Consider the following 19,179-nt stretch of genomic DNA (forward strand, 5'->3'; position numbering starts at 1 on the left):
TTGGGCCAAAAATGGATTCTTGCTAAGAAGAGATCAGCTTTAAACACAAAAAAAACACCATATAGCCAAAACTTAAGGCAAATTCATAGTTTTGTCAGAAAGAGGCTAATCTCTAGACACTAATCTTTAAAACGCAACCAGCCACGCCACAAATCAACATGCGATTGACACCACAAATCTTTAAAACGCAACCAGCCACGTCACAAATCAACATGCGATTGACACCACTAATCTTTAAAACACAACCAGCCACGTCACAAATCAACATGCGATTGACACCACAAATCTTTAAAACGCAACCAGCCACGTCACAAATCAACATGCGATTGACACCACTAATCTTTAAAACGCAACCAGCCACGTCACAAATCAACATGCGATTGACACCACAAATCTTTAAAATGCAACCAGCCACGTCACAAATCAACATGCGATTGACACCACTAATCTTTAAAACGCAACCAGCCACGTCACAAATCAACATGCGATTGACACCACTAATCTTTAAAACTCAACCAGCCACGTCACAAATCAACATGCCATTGACATTACTAAACTTTAAAACGCAACCAGCCATGTCACAAAGCGACATGCGATTGACACCACTTTTCTTGAAAACGCAACCAGCCAGGTCACAAATCAACATGCGATTGACACCACTAATCTTTAAAACGCAACCAGCCACGTCACAAATCAACATGCAATTGACACCCCATATCTTTAAAACGCAACCAGCCATGTAACAAATCAACATGCGATTGACACCTACCATTGTTAAGACAGGGAATCTTGAGACATGGTTCCTTGTCAATCTCACAGCGCTGGCCTGAGAAGCGGTCTCCACACCGACAGATGAACGAGGTACCCGCTGACTCACACTTGCCACCGTTCATACACGGAAAACTGCTGCAGACGCCTGCAGGAAAGAAACAAATAGGGAACATGAGCAAAACTCATTTTTATTTTGTGGTTAAAACATATGAAGAATAACAAAGTTTGCAAATTGCACATATTTTATATAATCATTAACAATTAAAATTTAATTATTTGTTGCTTAAGAATAGTTCATAGGAAATTTTCTTGCAGCATAAATTTAAACTCTCACTAGTAATAACATTGATTTTGTCACAGGAAAAAATCTTAGACATTACTTAATCTAACTTAAGTAATGCAAAATAATAACAAATATTGTATGTTTTATTCTTATAATTTTTAATCTTGTTCATACAATAGATCAAAATTCCTTACATACAAAAATGTGTTTTTGTTTGTTATTTCTTTACTTCTTTTGATTACCATGTGATACAATTCCATGCCACTTACTGTCCCCAAGCAGAGCAAACTCAGAATCCCTACAGGAGAACTCCACTTGTTCAAACTGCTGAGAAAGCGCGACTGCGTTGCTACCGGAAACTGGTAGACGCACATTATGAATCCGAATATCCTCGATGCAGCCGCGGAAACCTTTGCGTACATCAATATAACCATTGGAGTAGGTCTCAACCTCAGCACCGAAGTAAACGTCGCTATTGTCCAGATTCAAGACATCATTCTTGCCAGTGGCGGTTGTAATGGCAGAGTACTGTCCATCGAGGAACACTTCCGCTGAGTTCCCATAACGCTCCACCATGATGGTGTGCCACTTGCCATCACTGATGTGGTTTGGCAGAATAACGAGCCCCTCACTGCTGCCGCAGTCAAACCGGTACTGCACCATGCCATTCTTCAGCTTGGAACATACAACACAATCAGGTAAAATTTTAGCCTCATACTGGCAAAACTGGGCCAATCCCTTGAACGTTAAGTGTAGTATCCAATTAGCCTGTGCAGTGTTAACAGACTAATCAGGGCTGACACTGTACGTTTTTATAGAAGTTTTTGTTGAAAAGAAGTCTCTTCAAAAGGAAAATGCGATTGAGGCAGAAAGTGACATTTTAAGCACATGCCCAGTTTTTTTAGCGTGATGCTCAAATAATTCAACGCACACATGCACATTATAATTAAAAATTTGCAACACCTTTAAAGAAGTCTTCTAGTTGTGGTTCACGAATGCACTTTGGTAATTGAGAAAGTGAATTTATTGAATCTTTAGTCAGATTTCTCACACATCCATGGATTATAATAAGCTAATTGCACATGTACCTCAAGGATGCTGTAGTCGACACGTCCCTTGGCAAACATGAGGCAGGAGGTCTCTTTGATCGTCTTGATTCTCAGAGAGAGGCTGAGTCGCTCCTCAATCTTGTTGTGCAGCGTCCACTTGGCGTAGCTAGAACCCGTGAATGTGATGGGAGAGTCTCCTGGAAGACAAACACAACATAATACAAGGGAGATGGTCAGTGTCAACTTGGCGTAGCTCGTACCCGTGAATGTGATGGGAGAGTCTCCTGATAGAGAAACACAACATTTTACCAGAATGCAGGTCAGTGACAGGTTTTATTTATGCAGAACTTAAGCTATAATTTTTGGTGATTTACAACCCCCAATGATTGTCCAATATGTTAGAAAGGCAAACAAGCAAATTCGTTGAATTGATATCCCCCGCAAATATGCTTCTGGACACAAAAGTGTTATATTTGACACTCAAAAAAGCATTTTTTCAAGATACAAAGGGCCATAACTCAGTTATTAACAGACGGTGTACAATGCCATTTGGCGTGCATCATCCTCTTATCCATATATATACTCATACCAAGTTTCCATGAAATCCTAAAGCACTTCCAAGATATGTCTCCGGACACAAAAGTGCCGGACAGACCGAAAGACAGATGGAAAGACAGACGGAAGGACGGACGGAGGGATGGATGTACGGACAACGCCAAAACAATATCCCTCCGCCTATGGTGGGGGATAATTACTCAAGAATGTGTGCAACATGGAATACTTACAACAAATTTAACAACATCTTACACATTTGCACTTAATGGTGATGACATATATGAAGTTTCAATTCAATCTCTTGCATGGCAGTAGTTTTCTTAACAAAATTATATGGAAAGACTGACCGCAACAATGAAAATAAACAGACATACTAATGTATAACCTGCTCTATTTTAATACTACTTTTTCTAGCTTTGGTTAAAACACAAAATATAACCATTTGGTTTTATAAGATGAGCCTTTATAACAGTTGATTCTGTAACAATTCATATACTCTGATTTGTAAAAGTTGATTTTGTAACAATTGTCACACTCATCTTTGTTACAGTTGATGTTATCACACTCACCTTTGTTACAGTTGATGTTATCACACTCACGTTTGTTACAGTTGATGTTATCACACTCACCTTCGTTACAGTTGAAGTTATCACACTCACCTTTGTTACAGTTGATATTATCACACTCACATTTGTTACAGTTGATGTTATCACACTCACATTTGTTTCAGTTAATAATAGCACACTCACCTTTGTTACAGTTGATGTTATCACACTCACCTTTGTTACAGTTGATGTTATCACACTCACCTTTGTTACAGTTGATGTTATCACACTCACCTTTGTTACGGTTGATGTTATCACACTCACATTTTTACAGTTGATGTTATCACACTCACCTTTATTACAGTTGATGTTATCACATTCACCTTTGTTACAGTTGATGTTATCACATTCACCTTTGTTACACTTGATGTTATCACAGTCATTTTTGTTACAGTTGATATTATCACACTCACATTTGTTACAGTTGATGTTATCACATTCACCGATGTTACAGTTGATGTAATCACACTCACCTTTGTTACAGTTGATATTATCACACTCACCTTTGTTACAGTTGAAGCTATCACATTCACCTGTGTTACAGTTGATGTCATCACACTCACCTTTGTTACAGTTGATGTTATCACACTCACCTTTGTTACAGTTCATGTTATCACACTCACATTTTTACAGTTGATGTTATCACACCCACCTTTGTTACAGCTGATGTTATCACATTCATCTTTGTTACAGTTGATGTTATCACATTCATCTTTGTTACAGTTGATGTTATCACATTCACCTTTGTTACACTTGATGTTATCACAGTCACCTTTGTTACAGTTGATGTCATCACACTCACATTTGTTGCAGTTGATGTTATCACACTCACATTTGTTACAGTTGATGTTATCACATTCACCGATGTTACAGTTGATGTTATCACGCTCACCTTTGTTACAGTTGATATTATCACACTCACCTTTGTTACAGTTGATGTCATCACATTCACCTGTGTTACAGTTGATGTCATCACACTCACCTTTGTTACAGTTGATGTTATCACATTCACCAGTGTTACAGTTGATGTTATTACACTCACCTGTGTTACAGTTGATGTTATCACACTCACCATTGTTACAGTTGATGTTATCACACTCACCTTTGTTACAGTTGATATTATCACACTCACATTTGTTACAGTTGATGTTATCACACTCGCCTTCATTACAGTTGATGTTATCACACTCACCTTTGTTACAGTTGATGTTATCACATTCACCTTTGTTACAGTTGATGTTATCACACTCACCTGTGTTACAGTTGATGTTATCACACTCACCTTTGTTACACTTGATGTTATCACACTCACCTTTGTTATAATTGATGTTATCACACTCACCTTTGTTACAGTTGATGTTATCACAATTGTTACAGTTGATGTTATCACACTCACCTTTGTTACAGTTGATGTTATCACACTCACATTTTTACAGTTGATGTTATCACATTCACCTTTGTTACAGTTGATGTTATCACACTCGCCTTCATTACAGTTGATGTTATCACACTCACCTTTGTTACAGTTGATGTTATCACATTCACCTTTGTTACAGTTGATGTTATCACACTCACCTGTGTTACAGTTGATGTTATCACACTCACCTTTGTTACACTTGATGTTATCACACTCACCTTTGTTACACTTGATGTTATCACACTCACCTTTGTTATAATTGATGTTATCACACTCACCTTTGTTACAGTTGATGTTATCACATTTGTTACAGTTGATGTTATCACACTCACCTTTGTTACAGTTGATGTTATCACACTCACATTTTTACAGTTGATGTTATCACATTCACCTTTGTTACAGTTGATGTTATCACACTTACCTTTGTTACAGTTGATGTTATCACACTCACCTGTGTTACAGTTGATGTTATCACACTCACCTTTGTTGCAGTTAATGTTATCACACTCACCTTTGTTACAGTTGATATTTTCACATTCAAATTTGTTACAGTTGATGTTATCACACTCACCTTTGTTACGGTTGATGTTATCACACTCTCCTTTGTTACACTTGATGTTATCACACTCACCTTTGTTATAATTGATGTTATCACTCACCTTTGTTACCGTTGATGTTTTCACACTCACCTTTGTTACAGTTGATGTTATCACACTCACCATTGTTACAGTTGATGTTATCACATTCACCTTTGTTACAGTTGATGTTATCACACTCATCTGTGCTACAGTTGATGACATCACACTCACCATTGTTACAGTTGATGTTATCACACTCACCTTTGTTACAGTTGATGTTATCACACTCACCTTGTAACAGTTGATGTTATCACACTCACCTTTGTTACAGTTGATGCTATCACACTAACCTTTGTTACAGTTGATGTTATCATACTCACCTTGTTACAGTTGATGTTATCACACTCACCTTTGTTACAGTTGATGTTATTACACTCACCTTTGTTACAATTGATGTCAATACACTAACCTTTGTTACAGTTGATGTTATCACACTTGTTATCGAGGTCCTTCTCACAATGTCGCCCAGTCTGACCCGGCGGGCACATGCACTGGTACCCTCGCTCCATATCCGGGACACACACCTTGTACTCGGGACATGGCGCCTCTGAGCAGCTACGTGGGTTGGGCAGGCAGTTGTCACCTGGAATGAGCAATAGAGGTTAATAAACATGAGAGCATAGGTCAGTGAAAACTTGGCTTAATGCATGTGCGTTAAGTGTCATCCCAGATTAATCATTTGAAATGTGAAATTTAAAGCTGTAGTACAAATACATTTCAATCTGAAGTCTGATTTCAAGTCTGAAATGGTTATATGAATGTTCATTATTGCGAAGTTGAAAATTGAATTTGTAAATACTTTATATGCTTTGTTATATAGGCATCAGTCTGAAAAATACTTTCAATAAATAATCAAGAAAAGAATCAGAAGTAAAGCATGCATTGTACATCCTATCTGAAAGTATTTGAAAATTGCTATATGCAACCAGCATAATACCAGAACAGCTTTCGAGTAACTCAAAGTCTGTTCAGGTTTTATGCTGTTTGCTGCTTATCAGTACCTTAGGGTATGAAATAAAAGTTAAATCTAGCAAGAAAGGGACATCAAAGTGTGCATCTGAGTGGTAAGTGTTGAAATACTTATTGCAATTATTAATTTAAGTCAACCAATGACTAGATGCTTATTGCACTTGTTAACCTACCTACGTTGCCGTTGGGGCACTGACATTCATATGTGTACTTGTGCTTGGCAGATACGAAGCTCCCGCCATCCAGGAACACAGGCACCAGACTGTCCTTGTCAAACTCTACAAGTCCCACACATTCCCCGTCCTTACACAGATCCTTGGTGCAAATATCGGAGAATATACTCACAACCTTCACGCCCAAAGCAGTCTCGATTTCGTCTTCCATTTTCATGACCTTCCGTTTCAGTCTGTCTCTCGGTAGATACTCACTTCCCTTGTAAACAGCAAACAACACATCTAGGTTCTTTTCGCCAGTGTTACGGCGTTTTCTTGCTGACTTGTTGATGGAGCTCTGGGAGTTTTGAATACTGATTATGAAGACGTCACTTGTTCTTACATTCAGGTCATCCTTCACCAATCGAATAAAGTCGGCCTTATGGATTTTCACAAACTCTCGAGGTTCCATATTTTCAAACTGTATGGTCACAGCATTCTCTATCATTTGCTTGGTGATTGTGGTAACATCTACGTTTACAATACCAATCGAGGTATACTTTCCATCTGTGACACTAACATTGACGCTGTACCTCCCTGAATCCAAACCAGCAAATGCAATCACGCGCCCATCTTTCTTGTCGATATCAAACATGTTACGATGCACGGAAGAAACCGTATAGGAGAGAGTATCAAACTTGTCCCCATCCACAGCTTTCAGTGTACCAATCACACCTCCTGGGAATTCATCCAGATATGAGCTAATGGACACATCCAGATTTGACACCACAGGGGCTTGGGTGCTTTCTTCAATCACCTCCACATCAACATTTACATCAGAAAACATGGCAGGGGTGCCGCGGTCAAATACCCGCACCTTAAGGTGATATATGGCGGTGATCTTGCGGTTCAACTCGCCAGCAATACACAGATTTCCCTCCGCATCGACCTTGAATTTCCCATCCTTGTGACCAAGGAGGTCAAAGGTGAAGGGCGCACCGTTGGGGTCGAGGTCATCATCCGTGACCTCAAATTTCAGGATGCATGTGGTAAGCTTCCTGTCCTCCTTGAAAATTTAAATACATTCAAGAATATATATTTGATCTATTTGCATGTTATAACATAAGATCTTTACAAAATTGGAAAAAATCAGTTAAATACCCAAACAAGGACAATTCAACAATAAACAATTCATCAATTTTGAAAACAATTTTCACTGAAGATCATTTCAGGAGACCATACACATTTCTGAATGTTCAGTTAAAATTAAGAATATTAAAATTACAAAAAGTCATAAAAATATAACTCAATTTATGTGGAAATTATTAAAATTATTAAACCAATTTAAAGTTGTTTTTTTGTGGTCATTTTAAAAAAACGATTTTTATAAGCTAATACAGAACGAGTAAAGATAAAATATGTACAAACATCTCATAATAAACCACGTTCTATTTTACAATAAAGGAAACATCAAAAGCAAAAGTATCGTTTCAGCCATACAACACCCTAACAAACACAAAGCCCATGACAGTCTAGTTTCAATATTACAGCTAAATGAAAGAGAATGTACTCAATTCAAATAAGATTATTGTTTTGTAACAGTATTACATAAATAATCCTTCAGTTATTTAGGTTCCATGCAATGTATAATGGACCTGTGATTACATTTTAAATGACCCATTAACATAACATCAAATTTAATATATATACACAAGAAAAACTTGCAGTTCTTTACGTGCACTTAAGTAAAATCGAATTTTCCTTAAAATTTAAATTGTGAAAAAATTTTAGGGCAGTTTTGTATATTATCATTATTAATAAAAACTTTACCATAATAATTACCATATTAATTATTATCATTAGTAATTATTATTATTATGTATCATTATTATTATTCAACATTGCCATTGATAATTTAGTAGTTAAGAGTAATTTTTCTTAAATGCATTTAAGCATAAATATTGCCTGTTTCATAACTCAGCTACATTCCATATTTTTTAAGAACAACTTGGCTAAAACTTCCACTGTGGGTTTCAACTTACTTAATAATTTTTAACCTAATGTTTTAAATTTTCTTTCTGAACAAAAGGCCAAAAGGTTAAACATGATATATAAGGTCAAGAAAATATTCAAGGCATTCAAGGAAAAATAGCTTTTAACTAATAATTTTTGCAATAATAAAAAAGGATCTATTTCCAAGATGTACATTAAAAACAAGCTATAGATCATACAAATTCCATGCTAATGTCAAAGGCAAACCAATGGAAAATCATACTTGGTTTTATAACAAGTATTTGCATACAACATCATGCTCGTCAAGAATGTTATAAATTTAAAATATGCAATTAAGTTCATTCCATTCAGTTACTTACAGGGACATCGTTCATCTAGGACGACACAGAAAGTTTTGTTTAAGCAAAAACAGTACTAAATAACAACCTTTGATTGTCTTTAAGCAAAACTGCTGTGCCAACAAAGATATACAGGTAAAAAGACTAATAATGAAACACTATTTTTTAATAAACAAAAAATAAATCTGGTTAAACTGTAAGCATATTCATAATTTCTTGTCATCTTGCTTGAAATTAAATTTCTTTCTTAATCATTCATTCCTATAAAATAAAATATGTTTTGAGAAAAATGTTCTTAATTCATGTGCGTGAAGCATTGTCCCAGAATAGCCTGTGTAGTACTCACAGGCTAATTAGGGACGACAATTTCCACATTTAATGCATTTTTGTATAGAAAGAAGGCTCTCGTAAGCAAAAATTCAGTTTTGGTGGAACGTCTCATCCCTGATTAAACTATGCAGACTGCATAGGCTAATCTGAGATGGCACTTTATGCACACTCTGTTTTCCCTGATGTAAATCTCTACACTTCTCAAGATTATAAAGGCAGCACACAGCAGCTAGCTTACCTGCACAAGCAATGTATAGTTCTCCTGGGAGAAAGTGGGTGCACAGTCGTTGGCATCTAGAATCACCATGGTGACCAGTGTGTCCGTGCTCATGTGGTAGTTGGTGGCACGAACTTGCAGCGTGTACACGTCAATCTGGTAGAGAGAGACAATATTATACATATATTTATATCAAGCAACATTCTAGGTACACTGCAACGCTGATATATCGCGGACCGTTATATCGCGCTGTCCAATATATCGCGCTTTGGCTATGGCTCCCAAAAATCCGACGAGCATGATCACTAAATGACATGTTTTAATCTGAAAATTCGCTAACTAGCAAAAAACCAGTTCTAGCTAGTATTAACACCCCATATTTCGCGGCTTACTATGGCACGCAGTGAAGCGTGAAAAACAGTCGATTAGTGACAATGTTGTTTACACACGGCTGGGGTTGTTTTTAACACTTAGGAAATATCCAATTAGTGTCATTGCAAAGGTAATAATGGCAGTTTACTGGTATATAAATCGTTAAATTTCGGTACTGGTCATGAATTTCTTTGTCCTGATAAAAAGTGCGCGAAAATTGGCGTGGATGTATTTATTTGTAAAGAAAAATTTCGTAGCCGGTACAACATTGCGATAATTTAATTTCCGTTAAAAGTTTCATTGTAAATTTCAACAAAAGTACCGAGGTATCTCGCGAATTATGTGGCATTGACAAATCCTCTTAATAAAATATAATTCAAACACGCTGTATCGTTACCGTTACGCTAAGGGTAAATTCGAATCTATGCACAATGTATTTTATACGTTTTTTACGGCAAGAATTTTTCATTTCAGCTGATTCGCGAGGGGTCGTACATGAAAATAAAAAAACATAATTTACATTTTGGTTTTTATGATAAATACACAGAAACTTATGTAGTAATGGAAATGTTTATTGTAGAATTGGTTTGCAATTATTACAATACAAATATGTAGCAGCGCTGCATATAAAATGAAAACATTGGGGAAATTTGACAAGTTAACCGCAATACAATTAAGTTAGACATTTCTCGAGTTATATCGCGCGCCGGATATATCGCGCTCGCGATCTTTGGACCCCAACAACCGCGATATATCGGCGTTGCAGTGTATAAATAATCTTTCCAGAGTAGCCTGTACTAGTCCACAAAGGCTTATCAGGGAGGAGTAGCCTGTAATAGTCCACAAAGGCTTATCAGGGAGGACATCAGTAGCCTGTAATAGTCCACAAAGGCTTATCAGGGAGGACATCCGCAGGGATTTCAATAGATTTTAGAAACCAGGAGTCAATGACCCCTGGATTGAAATTTTGAGGAGTCAAATTGAAAAATGCTGGGGTCAATTTTGAAGCGCGTAAATTGTGTTTTTGTCTGTATTATTCATTTTTGTTTAGATAAAAAGATGCTCCAAGAGTAACACAATATCTTAAAATGTTATACTGCTTTAATTATTAAATAACATTACTATGATACATATCACAACATATTTTAATGATTTGGTACACAAAGATAATGACGAAATATAAATAATTTGTGCGAACAATATCGACTTAGTTTTTCAAAAACAAAACATGTTCCTTTCACAACTTTTATTATTTCTATTACTATACTATGTTTATTTGTAAAAACAATAAATGCTCATTCAAATCTACTTCATCATAACACATTTAAGTCTTTTAACACATTTAAGTAATTAAAGATATGTACCGGTAGCACCTTTTCATCACATATTTATCATCATTACATGTATATTATCATCATCCCTATGATAGCTTTTCTTTTATAACAAAACACAATCTAACTGCATGGAAAATCTAGTATATCTATTACTGTTTATCCGAATACTATACATGTCCGAAATATATACACTTAAGAATGCCTTACCTGTAGTAGTTTAACTTTAATAATCCAAATTGTCCTTGTTGTTATCTGGTTTAACAAACCTAATCAAATGTTTGTTAAATCCAGTTAATGCTTTCTCAATTATTGAATAACCATTACTTGTAATTTGAATCTGTTGTTTTTGAATCGCCAGCTTTGAATTGAACGAGGGTTGAATGTTAATTAGTCCAAATAATTAGACGTAAGCTACCCCGCTTACAATCGACCTCATATTTATAGGAGTACTAATTACCCAGTTAGTGCGCACGCACTATTTAGACGTTGACATGTGTATTGGAAGAGATGAGATAAGATAAACAACGCCCGGGGTATTCCTTCAATTATAGACCGAGTTTCAAATACTGAAACATTAATGTCAATTAGGAGCACAACAAGATTTATTACCATGGAACTCGAGATGTTAACTGACTGACGCAAGTGTCAAATTTTCTATGCGTCAAAATGGCGCACGGCAGAAAAAAGGGTTGCGTCAAAAGCGAGTTGTTTTAGTTTGCTCGCGTCAAAACGCAGGATTCTGCATCTATTGAAATCCCTGCATCCCCTTTTAAGGAAAAAGTCCACAAAGGCTTATCAGGGAGGACATCCGCTTTTAAGGATGTGTGATCTAAATGATCCAGTTTAAGTGGAACGTGTCGTCCCTGATTAGCATGTGTTGACATTACAGGAATGACACTTTACGCACATGCATAAAGTCCTGGGTTCCCAGAGCCTGTGCTCATATTTATTATACTGGTATTACACATTTTAGCAGAGTATACATAAGCCTTATTGCTTATTTTTCCTTAATTTAACATTAAATCCAGGTGAACAAGATACATACATCTTCCCTATCAAGACGGCTCCTCACAATGAGGTATCCCTCGGTCCGATGCACATCAAACACGTGCAGGCTGTCCCCAGCCATGATGCTGTAGTTGACAACCTTGTTAGCTGGGTCACTGTCAAGGTCAGCTGTGGATAGCTGCAAAATACATACAAGGTATGAAATGTGTGCACTTCTCTACTAATTTGATTTACCAATTTTGCACACAATTGTACGACTGTTATTTAATAATAGATTCCTTATCGATTTTCATTTACTTTAAAGTAAGAATAGTTGTCTTCGGGAAAAAGGTATGAGATACTTATAACGCCAAGGATAACAAAAATATAAAGTAACAAGTCAGCTCACATTTATCTGTAACAGAATCTGTTTTTTTTTAACCATTCCACCATCAAACACAAAATCAATCTGTGATGTAGGATCCAGTACTGTGATATAGGATCCAGTACTGTGATATAGGATCCAGTACTGTGATATAGGATCCAGGACTGTGATATAGGATCCAGTGAGTCCTTTCAATAAGGTCTTGATATTGCCACTCAAGGGTCAAAAATGATAATTCAGACATTTAGAATTGGCATTAAATAATAAGTCAACAGGTTTACAAATCTTAACGTTCGAACCAGTCTCTAGCACAAAACCACATGTTTGACCCAAGTTGCAATCTTTCAAAACAGGACTTAACCCTTTACGACCAAGTTACGATTTTTACGCACTTGTAGTCCATTAACCCTAGTTAAATTAAATTAAAGACCTTTCTTACTAGTTTTTAAGGCTTCGTTTCCAACACTTAGTTACTGATGAGCAGCAAACAGCATAAAACGTGAACAGACTGCAAGTTACTCCCAGGCTGTTCTGGTTTTATGCTGGTTGCAAACGCTATTTTCACTTTGCTTCTTAGGGGGGAAAGGGCTTAATTCAAATGACTGTGTACAGTGAATCCACACAGGCTAATCAGGGACAACACTCTCCGCTTTTATTGTACTTTTCATTTAAGGATAGTATTCTCTAAGCAAAAAGCCAGTTAGACCGAAGGTATTATGCACATGTAATAAGCCGTATTTTCCCAGAGCACGGCTAATATTTTCTTTCCCAGTTTATCCCCTCTCACCTGCAGAACGCGTGTCCCGATAGCTGCATCCTCCCGAACCTGCCCTGTGTAGTGTTTCTGCATGAACACTGGGGCATTGTCATTAACATCGGTCACATTGATCTGCACGTAGGCTGTGTTGCTGAGTGGAACGTCGCCATGGTCCTGGGCCCTAATTGTGAGCACGTAGCCTGGAACCGACTCATGGTCCAGGTATCCAGCAGTACGGATCACACCTGCAGGGTTGAAGAAAAAGATATAAGAATGTTTTTTAACTAAATACTAACATATCACTGTGTGTAAAAATCCCTTTTTTAAAGTCTGAAAACATCCTCAAAAGGAAAAAATATATTTAAAATTGTTTTCTGTGTGTTAACATAATCATTAGTGGAAATGGAGACAGTATTTGTTTTCTCCCCTTTAACAATACTAACTGTCCCTTTTTGTGGATATTGTGTCCATCCCATTATCAGGTTCTAGGTTTGATCCCATTAACAACTCATAAGACACCAAGTACTGGTTCTAGCCAGGAAACTGACTTGAGAGAGTCCCAAATTGCCTCATGCTTTAACACGGTCAAGCTAAAACAAATAGGTCTAAACATATGACTAAAAAACATGAGTGAGTTTCGCTCTGCGAAAAGGGATTTAATGCATGTGCGTAGTCTGTCCCAGATTAGCCTGTACAGTCAGCACAGGCCAATCAGAGAAGACACTTTCTGGTTTTATTGTACTATTGTTTAAAGGAAGTCTTCTTAGCGAGAATCCAGTTTAGGTGGAAAGTATTGTCCTTGACTATTCTGTGCGGACTGCACAGGCTAATCTGGGAGACACTTTTTACACATGCATTAAACCCTGTTTTCCTAGAAAACAAGTTTAAAGTAATGCCTGTAAGACAGAAACCAACCTGTGTCCGGCTCCACCGTGAACTTATCCTTGTCGTTCCCTGCCTGTATAAAGTAGGCAATCTTGGCATTGAGACCGATGTCTCTACTTGTGGCTCGTACAGTGGTCACGTACTGACCGATGACCGCGTCCTCAGGCACAGATGACCAGTATGTGGTCTGCTCAAACTCAGGTGGATTATCGTTGATGTCGGTCACTGTGATATCTATGTCCATTTCACTGGTAAGTTGAGGGGTGCCCTATAAATACAGAAACAGGGTCTCACAACACTGTACTTTGCTGTGTATAGAACATCAGGCGAGTCTATAACTTCATAGATTATGATCATTATTGATAAATAGTTATGGTATTACTATTAAAAAGCTATAAATTGCATAAGAAAATTGCAAAAGAAAATAATAAATTATGAGTATCTTAAATTAAACTGAATTAAACAAATTTCTGATATTTTGTCTTCTTCTTTACAGTGTATTAGAAAAACACCACACTAAAAATTACCAATCTGCAACCTAAAGCAGTGATGACTTGTCAGTGGCCCCTGACCTGTAAGGTGTATGCGAGCATTCTCTCTTACTGGACATACCTTATCGGTGGCTCTGACCCATAAGGTGTATGCAGGCATTCTCTCTCAATGAATATACCTTGTCAGTGACCCCTTACCCTTAAGGTGTATGCTGGCATTATCTCTCAGTGGACATACCTTATCAGTGGCACTGACCCGTAAGGTGTATGTGGGCATTCTCTCTCACTGGACATACCTTGTCAGTAGCCCTGATCCGTAAGATGTATGTGGGCATTCTCTCTCACTGGACATACCTTGTCAGTAGCCCTGACCCGTAAGGTGTATGTGGGCATTCTCTCTCACTGGACATTACTTGTCAGTAGCCCTGACCCGTAAGGTGTATGTGGGCATTCTCTCTCACTGGACATACCTTGTCAAGAGCCCTGACCTGTAAGGTGTATTTGGGCATTCTCTCTCACTGGACATACCTTGTCAGTGGCCGTGACTTGTAAGGTGTATGCGGGCATTCTCTCTCACTGGACATACCTTGTCAGTAGCCCTGACCCGTATAGTGTATGTGGGCATTCTCTCGCACTGGACATACCTTGTCAGTAGCCCTGACCCGTAAGGTGTATGTGGGCATTCTCTCTCAATGGACATTACTTGTCAGTAGCCCTGACCCGTAAAGTGTATGTGGGCCTTCTCTCTCATTGGACCTACCTTGTCAGTGGCCTTGACTTGTAAGGTGTATGCGGGCATTCTCTCTCACTGGACATACCTTGTCAGTGGCCCTGACCTGTAAGGTGTATAGGGGCATTCTCTCTCACTGGACATACCTTGTCATTGGCCCTGACCCGTAAGGTGTATGTGGGCATTCTCTCTCACTGGACATACCTTATCAGTGGCTCTGACCTGTAAAGTGTATGCAGGTATTCTCTCTCCCTGGACATATCTTGTCAGTGGCCCTGACCCGTAAGGTGTATGCGGGCATTCTCTCTCCCTGGACATACTTTGTCAGTTGCTCTCACCTGTAAGGTGTATGCAAGCATTCTCTCTCACTGGACATACCTTGTCAGTGGCCCTGACAGGTAAGGTGTATGCGGGCATTCTCACTCACTGGACATACTTTGTCATTGGCCCTGACACGTAAGGTGTATGCGGGCATTCTATCTCACTGGACATACCTTATCAGTGGCCCTGACCTGTAAAGTGTATGCAGGCATTCTCTCTCCCTGGACATACCTTGTCAGTGGCCCTGACCCGTAAGGTGTATGAGGGCATTCTCTCTCACTGGACATACCTTGTCAGTGGCCCTGACCCTTAAGGTGTATGCGGGCATTTTCTCTCGGTCGAGAAGCTTGGACAACTGGATCAGTCCACTTTTGGAGTCCATCTTGAAAGTCTCGCCCGGGTTGGATATCAAGGAATACACTATCTGGCGGTCATTACCTGGAATAAAAAAACAACACAAACCATTACACTGGCATGAATGAATGATTTGATGGTATAGCCATAAAGTTCAACTCAAGAGAAACAATCAAATTTGTTGAATTGATATCCCCAGCCAATTTCAAATTTTTGTGACAGACATAACCAAGAAATATTGAAACACTAAGAAACCTGGTTACAATGTCACCTTTTGAAGCTTTAGGCTTGGATGCAAGCTACCAAAACACAAAATTTTATAACAATACGCCCCCCCCCCCCTAACAAAATTTTTAAACAAAATCATGTTATACAGCTTAAACAGTGACCTCGGTCTTGACCAAATCTAGTAGCTCCTTACAAAAATAGATTCCGCCCAATATCACCATCCCTCCTCAAGTCATTATGCAGATCTTACATTTAGTAAATGTAACCTTGACCTTACATTTTCTGGCCCCATATGAACTCCCATCATAGGTCTGCATATAATTAATCTTCACACAAAATGTCAATACAATATCTCCATCCAAACTCAAGTTATTCATTGGAAACCAATTTGCTAGTTTTTGGAACAGTGACCTTGACCTTTACCTTACACTCACCACATACAATCCCAAGCCAGGTTTCCATGAGAGTTTGCTATATCCTCAGTTTTATCAAAAATGGTCAATACAAACTTCACTTGTTGACTGGACACACCTGTTTGCTATTTTTCTTTTTTAAGTAACAGTGACTTTAAACCCAAATGCCCCAAATACAAATCACAAGCAAGGTCTCAATGAAAACTTGCTTCATCCAAAATGCAAACAAATAAGATAAGTCAAAATAAAGTAAATGACCACAAGCAACCTGTTTAATGCTGCCTTCCCTCCATATCTAAATTATCTAAATCTAACAAGCAAATTCATTGATTATAACCACCGCTAAATAAATTGTTTATGGATAGGTGCAAATCCCTTGATTTACGCTATAATGATAAAAAATAATTACCGATAAGTGAAGGGTAATTGTATGTATGCATTGCATTGTCCTCATTGATATCTATACACCCATGAAATTTCATGTTGAAATGATGTATCGTTCAAAAACAACAACGGGCAATAATTCTCAGTTAAGACAGTGTAAGGTTATGGTTCTTGTGCAAGGCACTTCTAATTGATTTCAAAACACACATGAAGTTATATGTTGAAATGTTGTAACATATCTGAGATATAGCCCTAAAAAATTCCATCAAACAAAAACAACAAAGGGCAATAACTCTTATTTAAGAAAATTGATATATAGTTTCTGAGATATAGCCCTTATTTTTTTTGTGACAGACGGATGAACTGACTGACAGACTGACGGAGGAATGGAATACTCCAATGCCATATCCTTCCACCTTTGGCAGGGGATAATAACCAGGATTTTCAACTTCATAAAAAACCTGGTTAAAATCATTTGTTCACCACGAGTTTCTACCTAGATCAGCATCCGAAGCTGACACCCGATACACGAGGGTGTTGACTGGTGCTCCCTCGCTGATACTGACTGGCTGTTCTAGCGTCTCAAACACTGGGCTGTTGTCATTGACATCGCGTATCGTGAGGTGTACCTCCATGACACAGAACTTGCCCCCAATGTCCACTGCCCTCACCTCCATGTAATAGCGGTCCACACGCTCTCTGTCCAGAGACACGGCTGCTGTCAGGATACCTGTAAGGGTGATCACTACGATTGTGTGCAAGGGAGACAATTATAATATGTTAGCAATTATCTGGAAAAACTGGGCTTAGGGAATGTGAATTAAGTGTCTAGCCAGATAAGCCTGTGCTGACTAGGAATGACAGGCTAGTCATTTTCGGCTTAAATGGTATTTTTTGTTTCAATGAATTCTCATCTTAGTGAAAATCCAGTTTAGGCAGAAAGTGTCCTCCCTGATTAGTGTGTGTGGACTGCATAAAGCCCAGTTTTCCCTGAACGCATCTCATATTAATTTTTAACCAGACATGCTTCAATTTTTGTTTTCTATAAAAAGTTGAATCCTAAATTCAAATTACAATTATTATCTGTAACATTTTCATATTACAAGATTATTTTCTCTTTGATTTGTTGCATCATTAAATTTTGTTATTCAAAATTCAATTAGACATTAAACACTAGTCAATTGAAATATGTAGTAAGCCAATGCTGTACACAAATGTTTACAAATGTTTAACTTCATTCATTCATAATTGTTAATTATTATACTAGAGCAACAAATCTTCGTGTCCTACCAGAGTTAGACTCGATGTAGAAATCCTTGGTGCCATCTCCTGTAAGTTCGTATCGCAAGGAACCGTATTCGTCTGCGTCCGTGGCCTTGAGGCGTGCAATGACCCAGCTTGGGGTCACATCTTCACTAACGACTGCTGTGTACACGGGCTGGAGTGGGCAACATTGTGGGACATATTAGAGTGGGCAACATAGTGGGCGTATTAGAGTGGGCTGAAGTGGAGCGTATTAGAGTGGGCAACAAAGTGGGACATATTAGAGTGGGCAACATAGTGGGACGTATTAGAGTGGGCATCAAAGTGGGACATATAAACACATAACGGCTCAGAAGCAAGGTGAAAATGGCAACCAAAATAAAACCATAACAGCCTACAAGTAACTTAAATTTTGTACAGGTTTTATGCTGTTTGTTGCTCAACAGTACCTTAGGGTAAAAAATAAAGCCTTTACAATTTGCATCTTGTAAGAAAGGTCTTAAATTAAATATGACTTCCTAAGGGACTATGAATGTGTCAAAATACGCATCTGAGCAGTAAAAGGGTTAAGCTGTTTTCAGAACTCAACTTACCAGTAGGAACAAACAACTTTGTTCTGTTATGCACTTGTGCCACATGTCACCATGAAATACTTTATTAGCATATTGAAATAAGTCTTACAGGTAGTTTATTTGGGTGACAAAATAATACCTGGATGATTACCCCTTTTATTTGAACCTCTTGTAAATTAAAGGAAAATCCATGTTTTCTCTAGGGTCCGAATAACATCTATTATATTTGGAATACAACCAAAAAGATTCCGCTTTGAACTAGTTTACAAGAACATGAATATTGGATTTTAGGATTTATATTTTTCCGATTCCCTAAGTTTCCACAAGTGGGAATGCACCAGTTTATAATTTAAACATTTCAATATA

The 19,179-nt window shown here is 37.9% G+C and overlaps 1 protein-coding gene across 3 annotated transcripts in view; it reads right to left on the reverse strand.

Moving 5' to 3' along the window:
* LOC127879704 (protocadherin Fat 1-like) overlaps window positions 1-19,179 on the reverse strand; it is a 148,872-nt gene that overhangs the window by 14,125 nt on the left and 115,568 nt on the right. For 2 of the 3 annotated variants that reach the window (XM_052426699.1, XM_052426701.1), the window contains exons 20-32: window positions 18,269-18,416; window positions 17,475-17,708; window positions 15,889-16,037; window positions 14,088-14,325; window positions 13,203-13,417; window positions 12,089-12,229; window positions 9,359-9,493; window positions 8,812-8,826; window positions 6,461-7,505; window positions 5,728-5,901; window positions 2,143-2,300; window positions 1,324-1,729; window positions 770-916 (exon numbers count right to left, since the gene is read on the reverse strand). In XM_052426699.1, coding sequence (XP_052282659.1) covers window positions 770-916; window positions 1,324-1,729; window positions 2,143-2,300; window positions 5,728-5,901; window positions 6,461-7,505; window positions 8,812-8,826; window positions 9,359-9,493; window positions 12,089-12,229; window positions 13,203-13,417; window positions 14,088-14,325; window positions 15,889-16,037; window positions 17,475-17,708; window positions 18,269-18,416 — 3,205 coding nt within the window. The remainder of the gene's footprint in view (window positions 1-769; window positions 917-1,323; window positions 1,730-2,142; window positions 2,301-5,727; window positions 5,902-6,460; window positions 7,506-8,811; window positions 8,827-9,358; window positions 9,494-12,088; window positions 12,230-13,202; window positions 13,418-14,087; window positions 14,326-15,888; window positions 16,038-17,474; window positions 17,709-18,268; window positions 18,417-19,179) is intronic. The other variant, XM_052426700.1, reaches the window with a different exon arrangement.

This window comes from Dreissena polymorpha, chromosome 4 (assembly GCF_020536995.1).
Source record: "Dreissena polymorpha isolate Duluth1 chromosome 4, UMN_Dpol_1.0, whole genome shotgun sequence".
In the NCBI taxonomy this organism is placed as follows: domain Eukaryota; kingdom Metazoa; phylum Mollusca; class Bivalvia; order Myida; family Dreissenidae; genus Dreissena; species Dreissena polymorpha.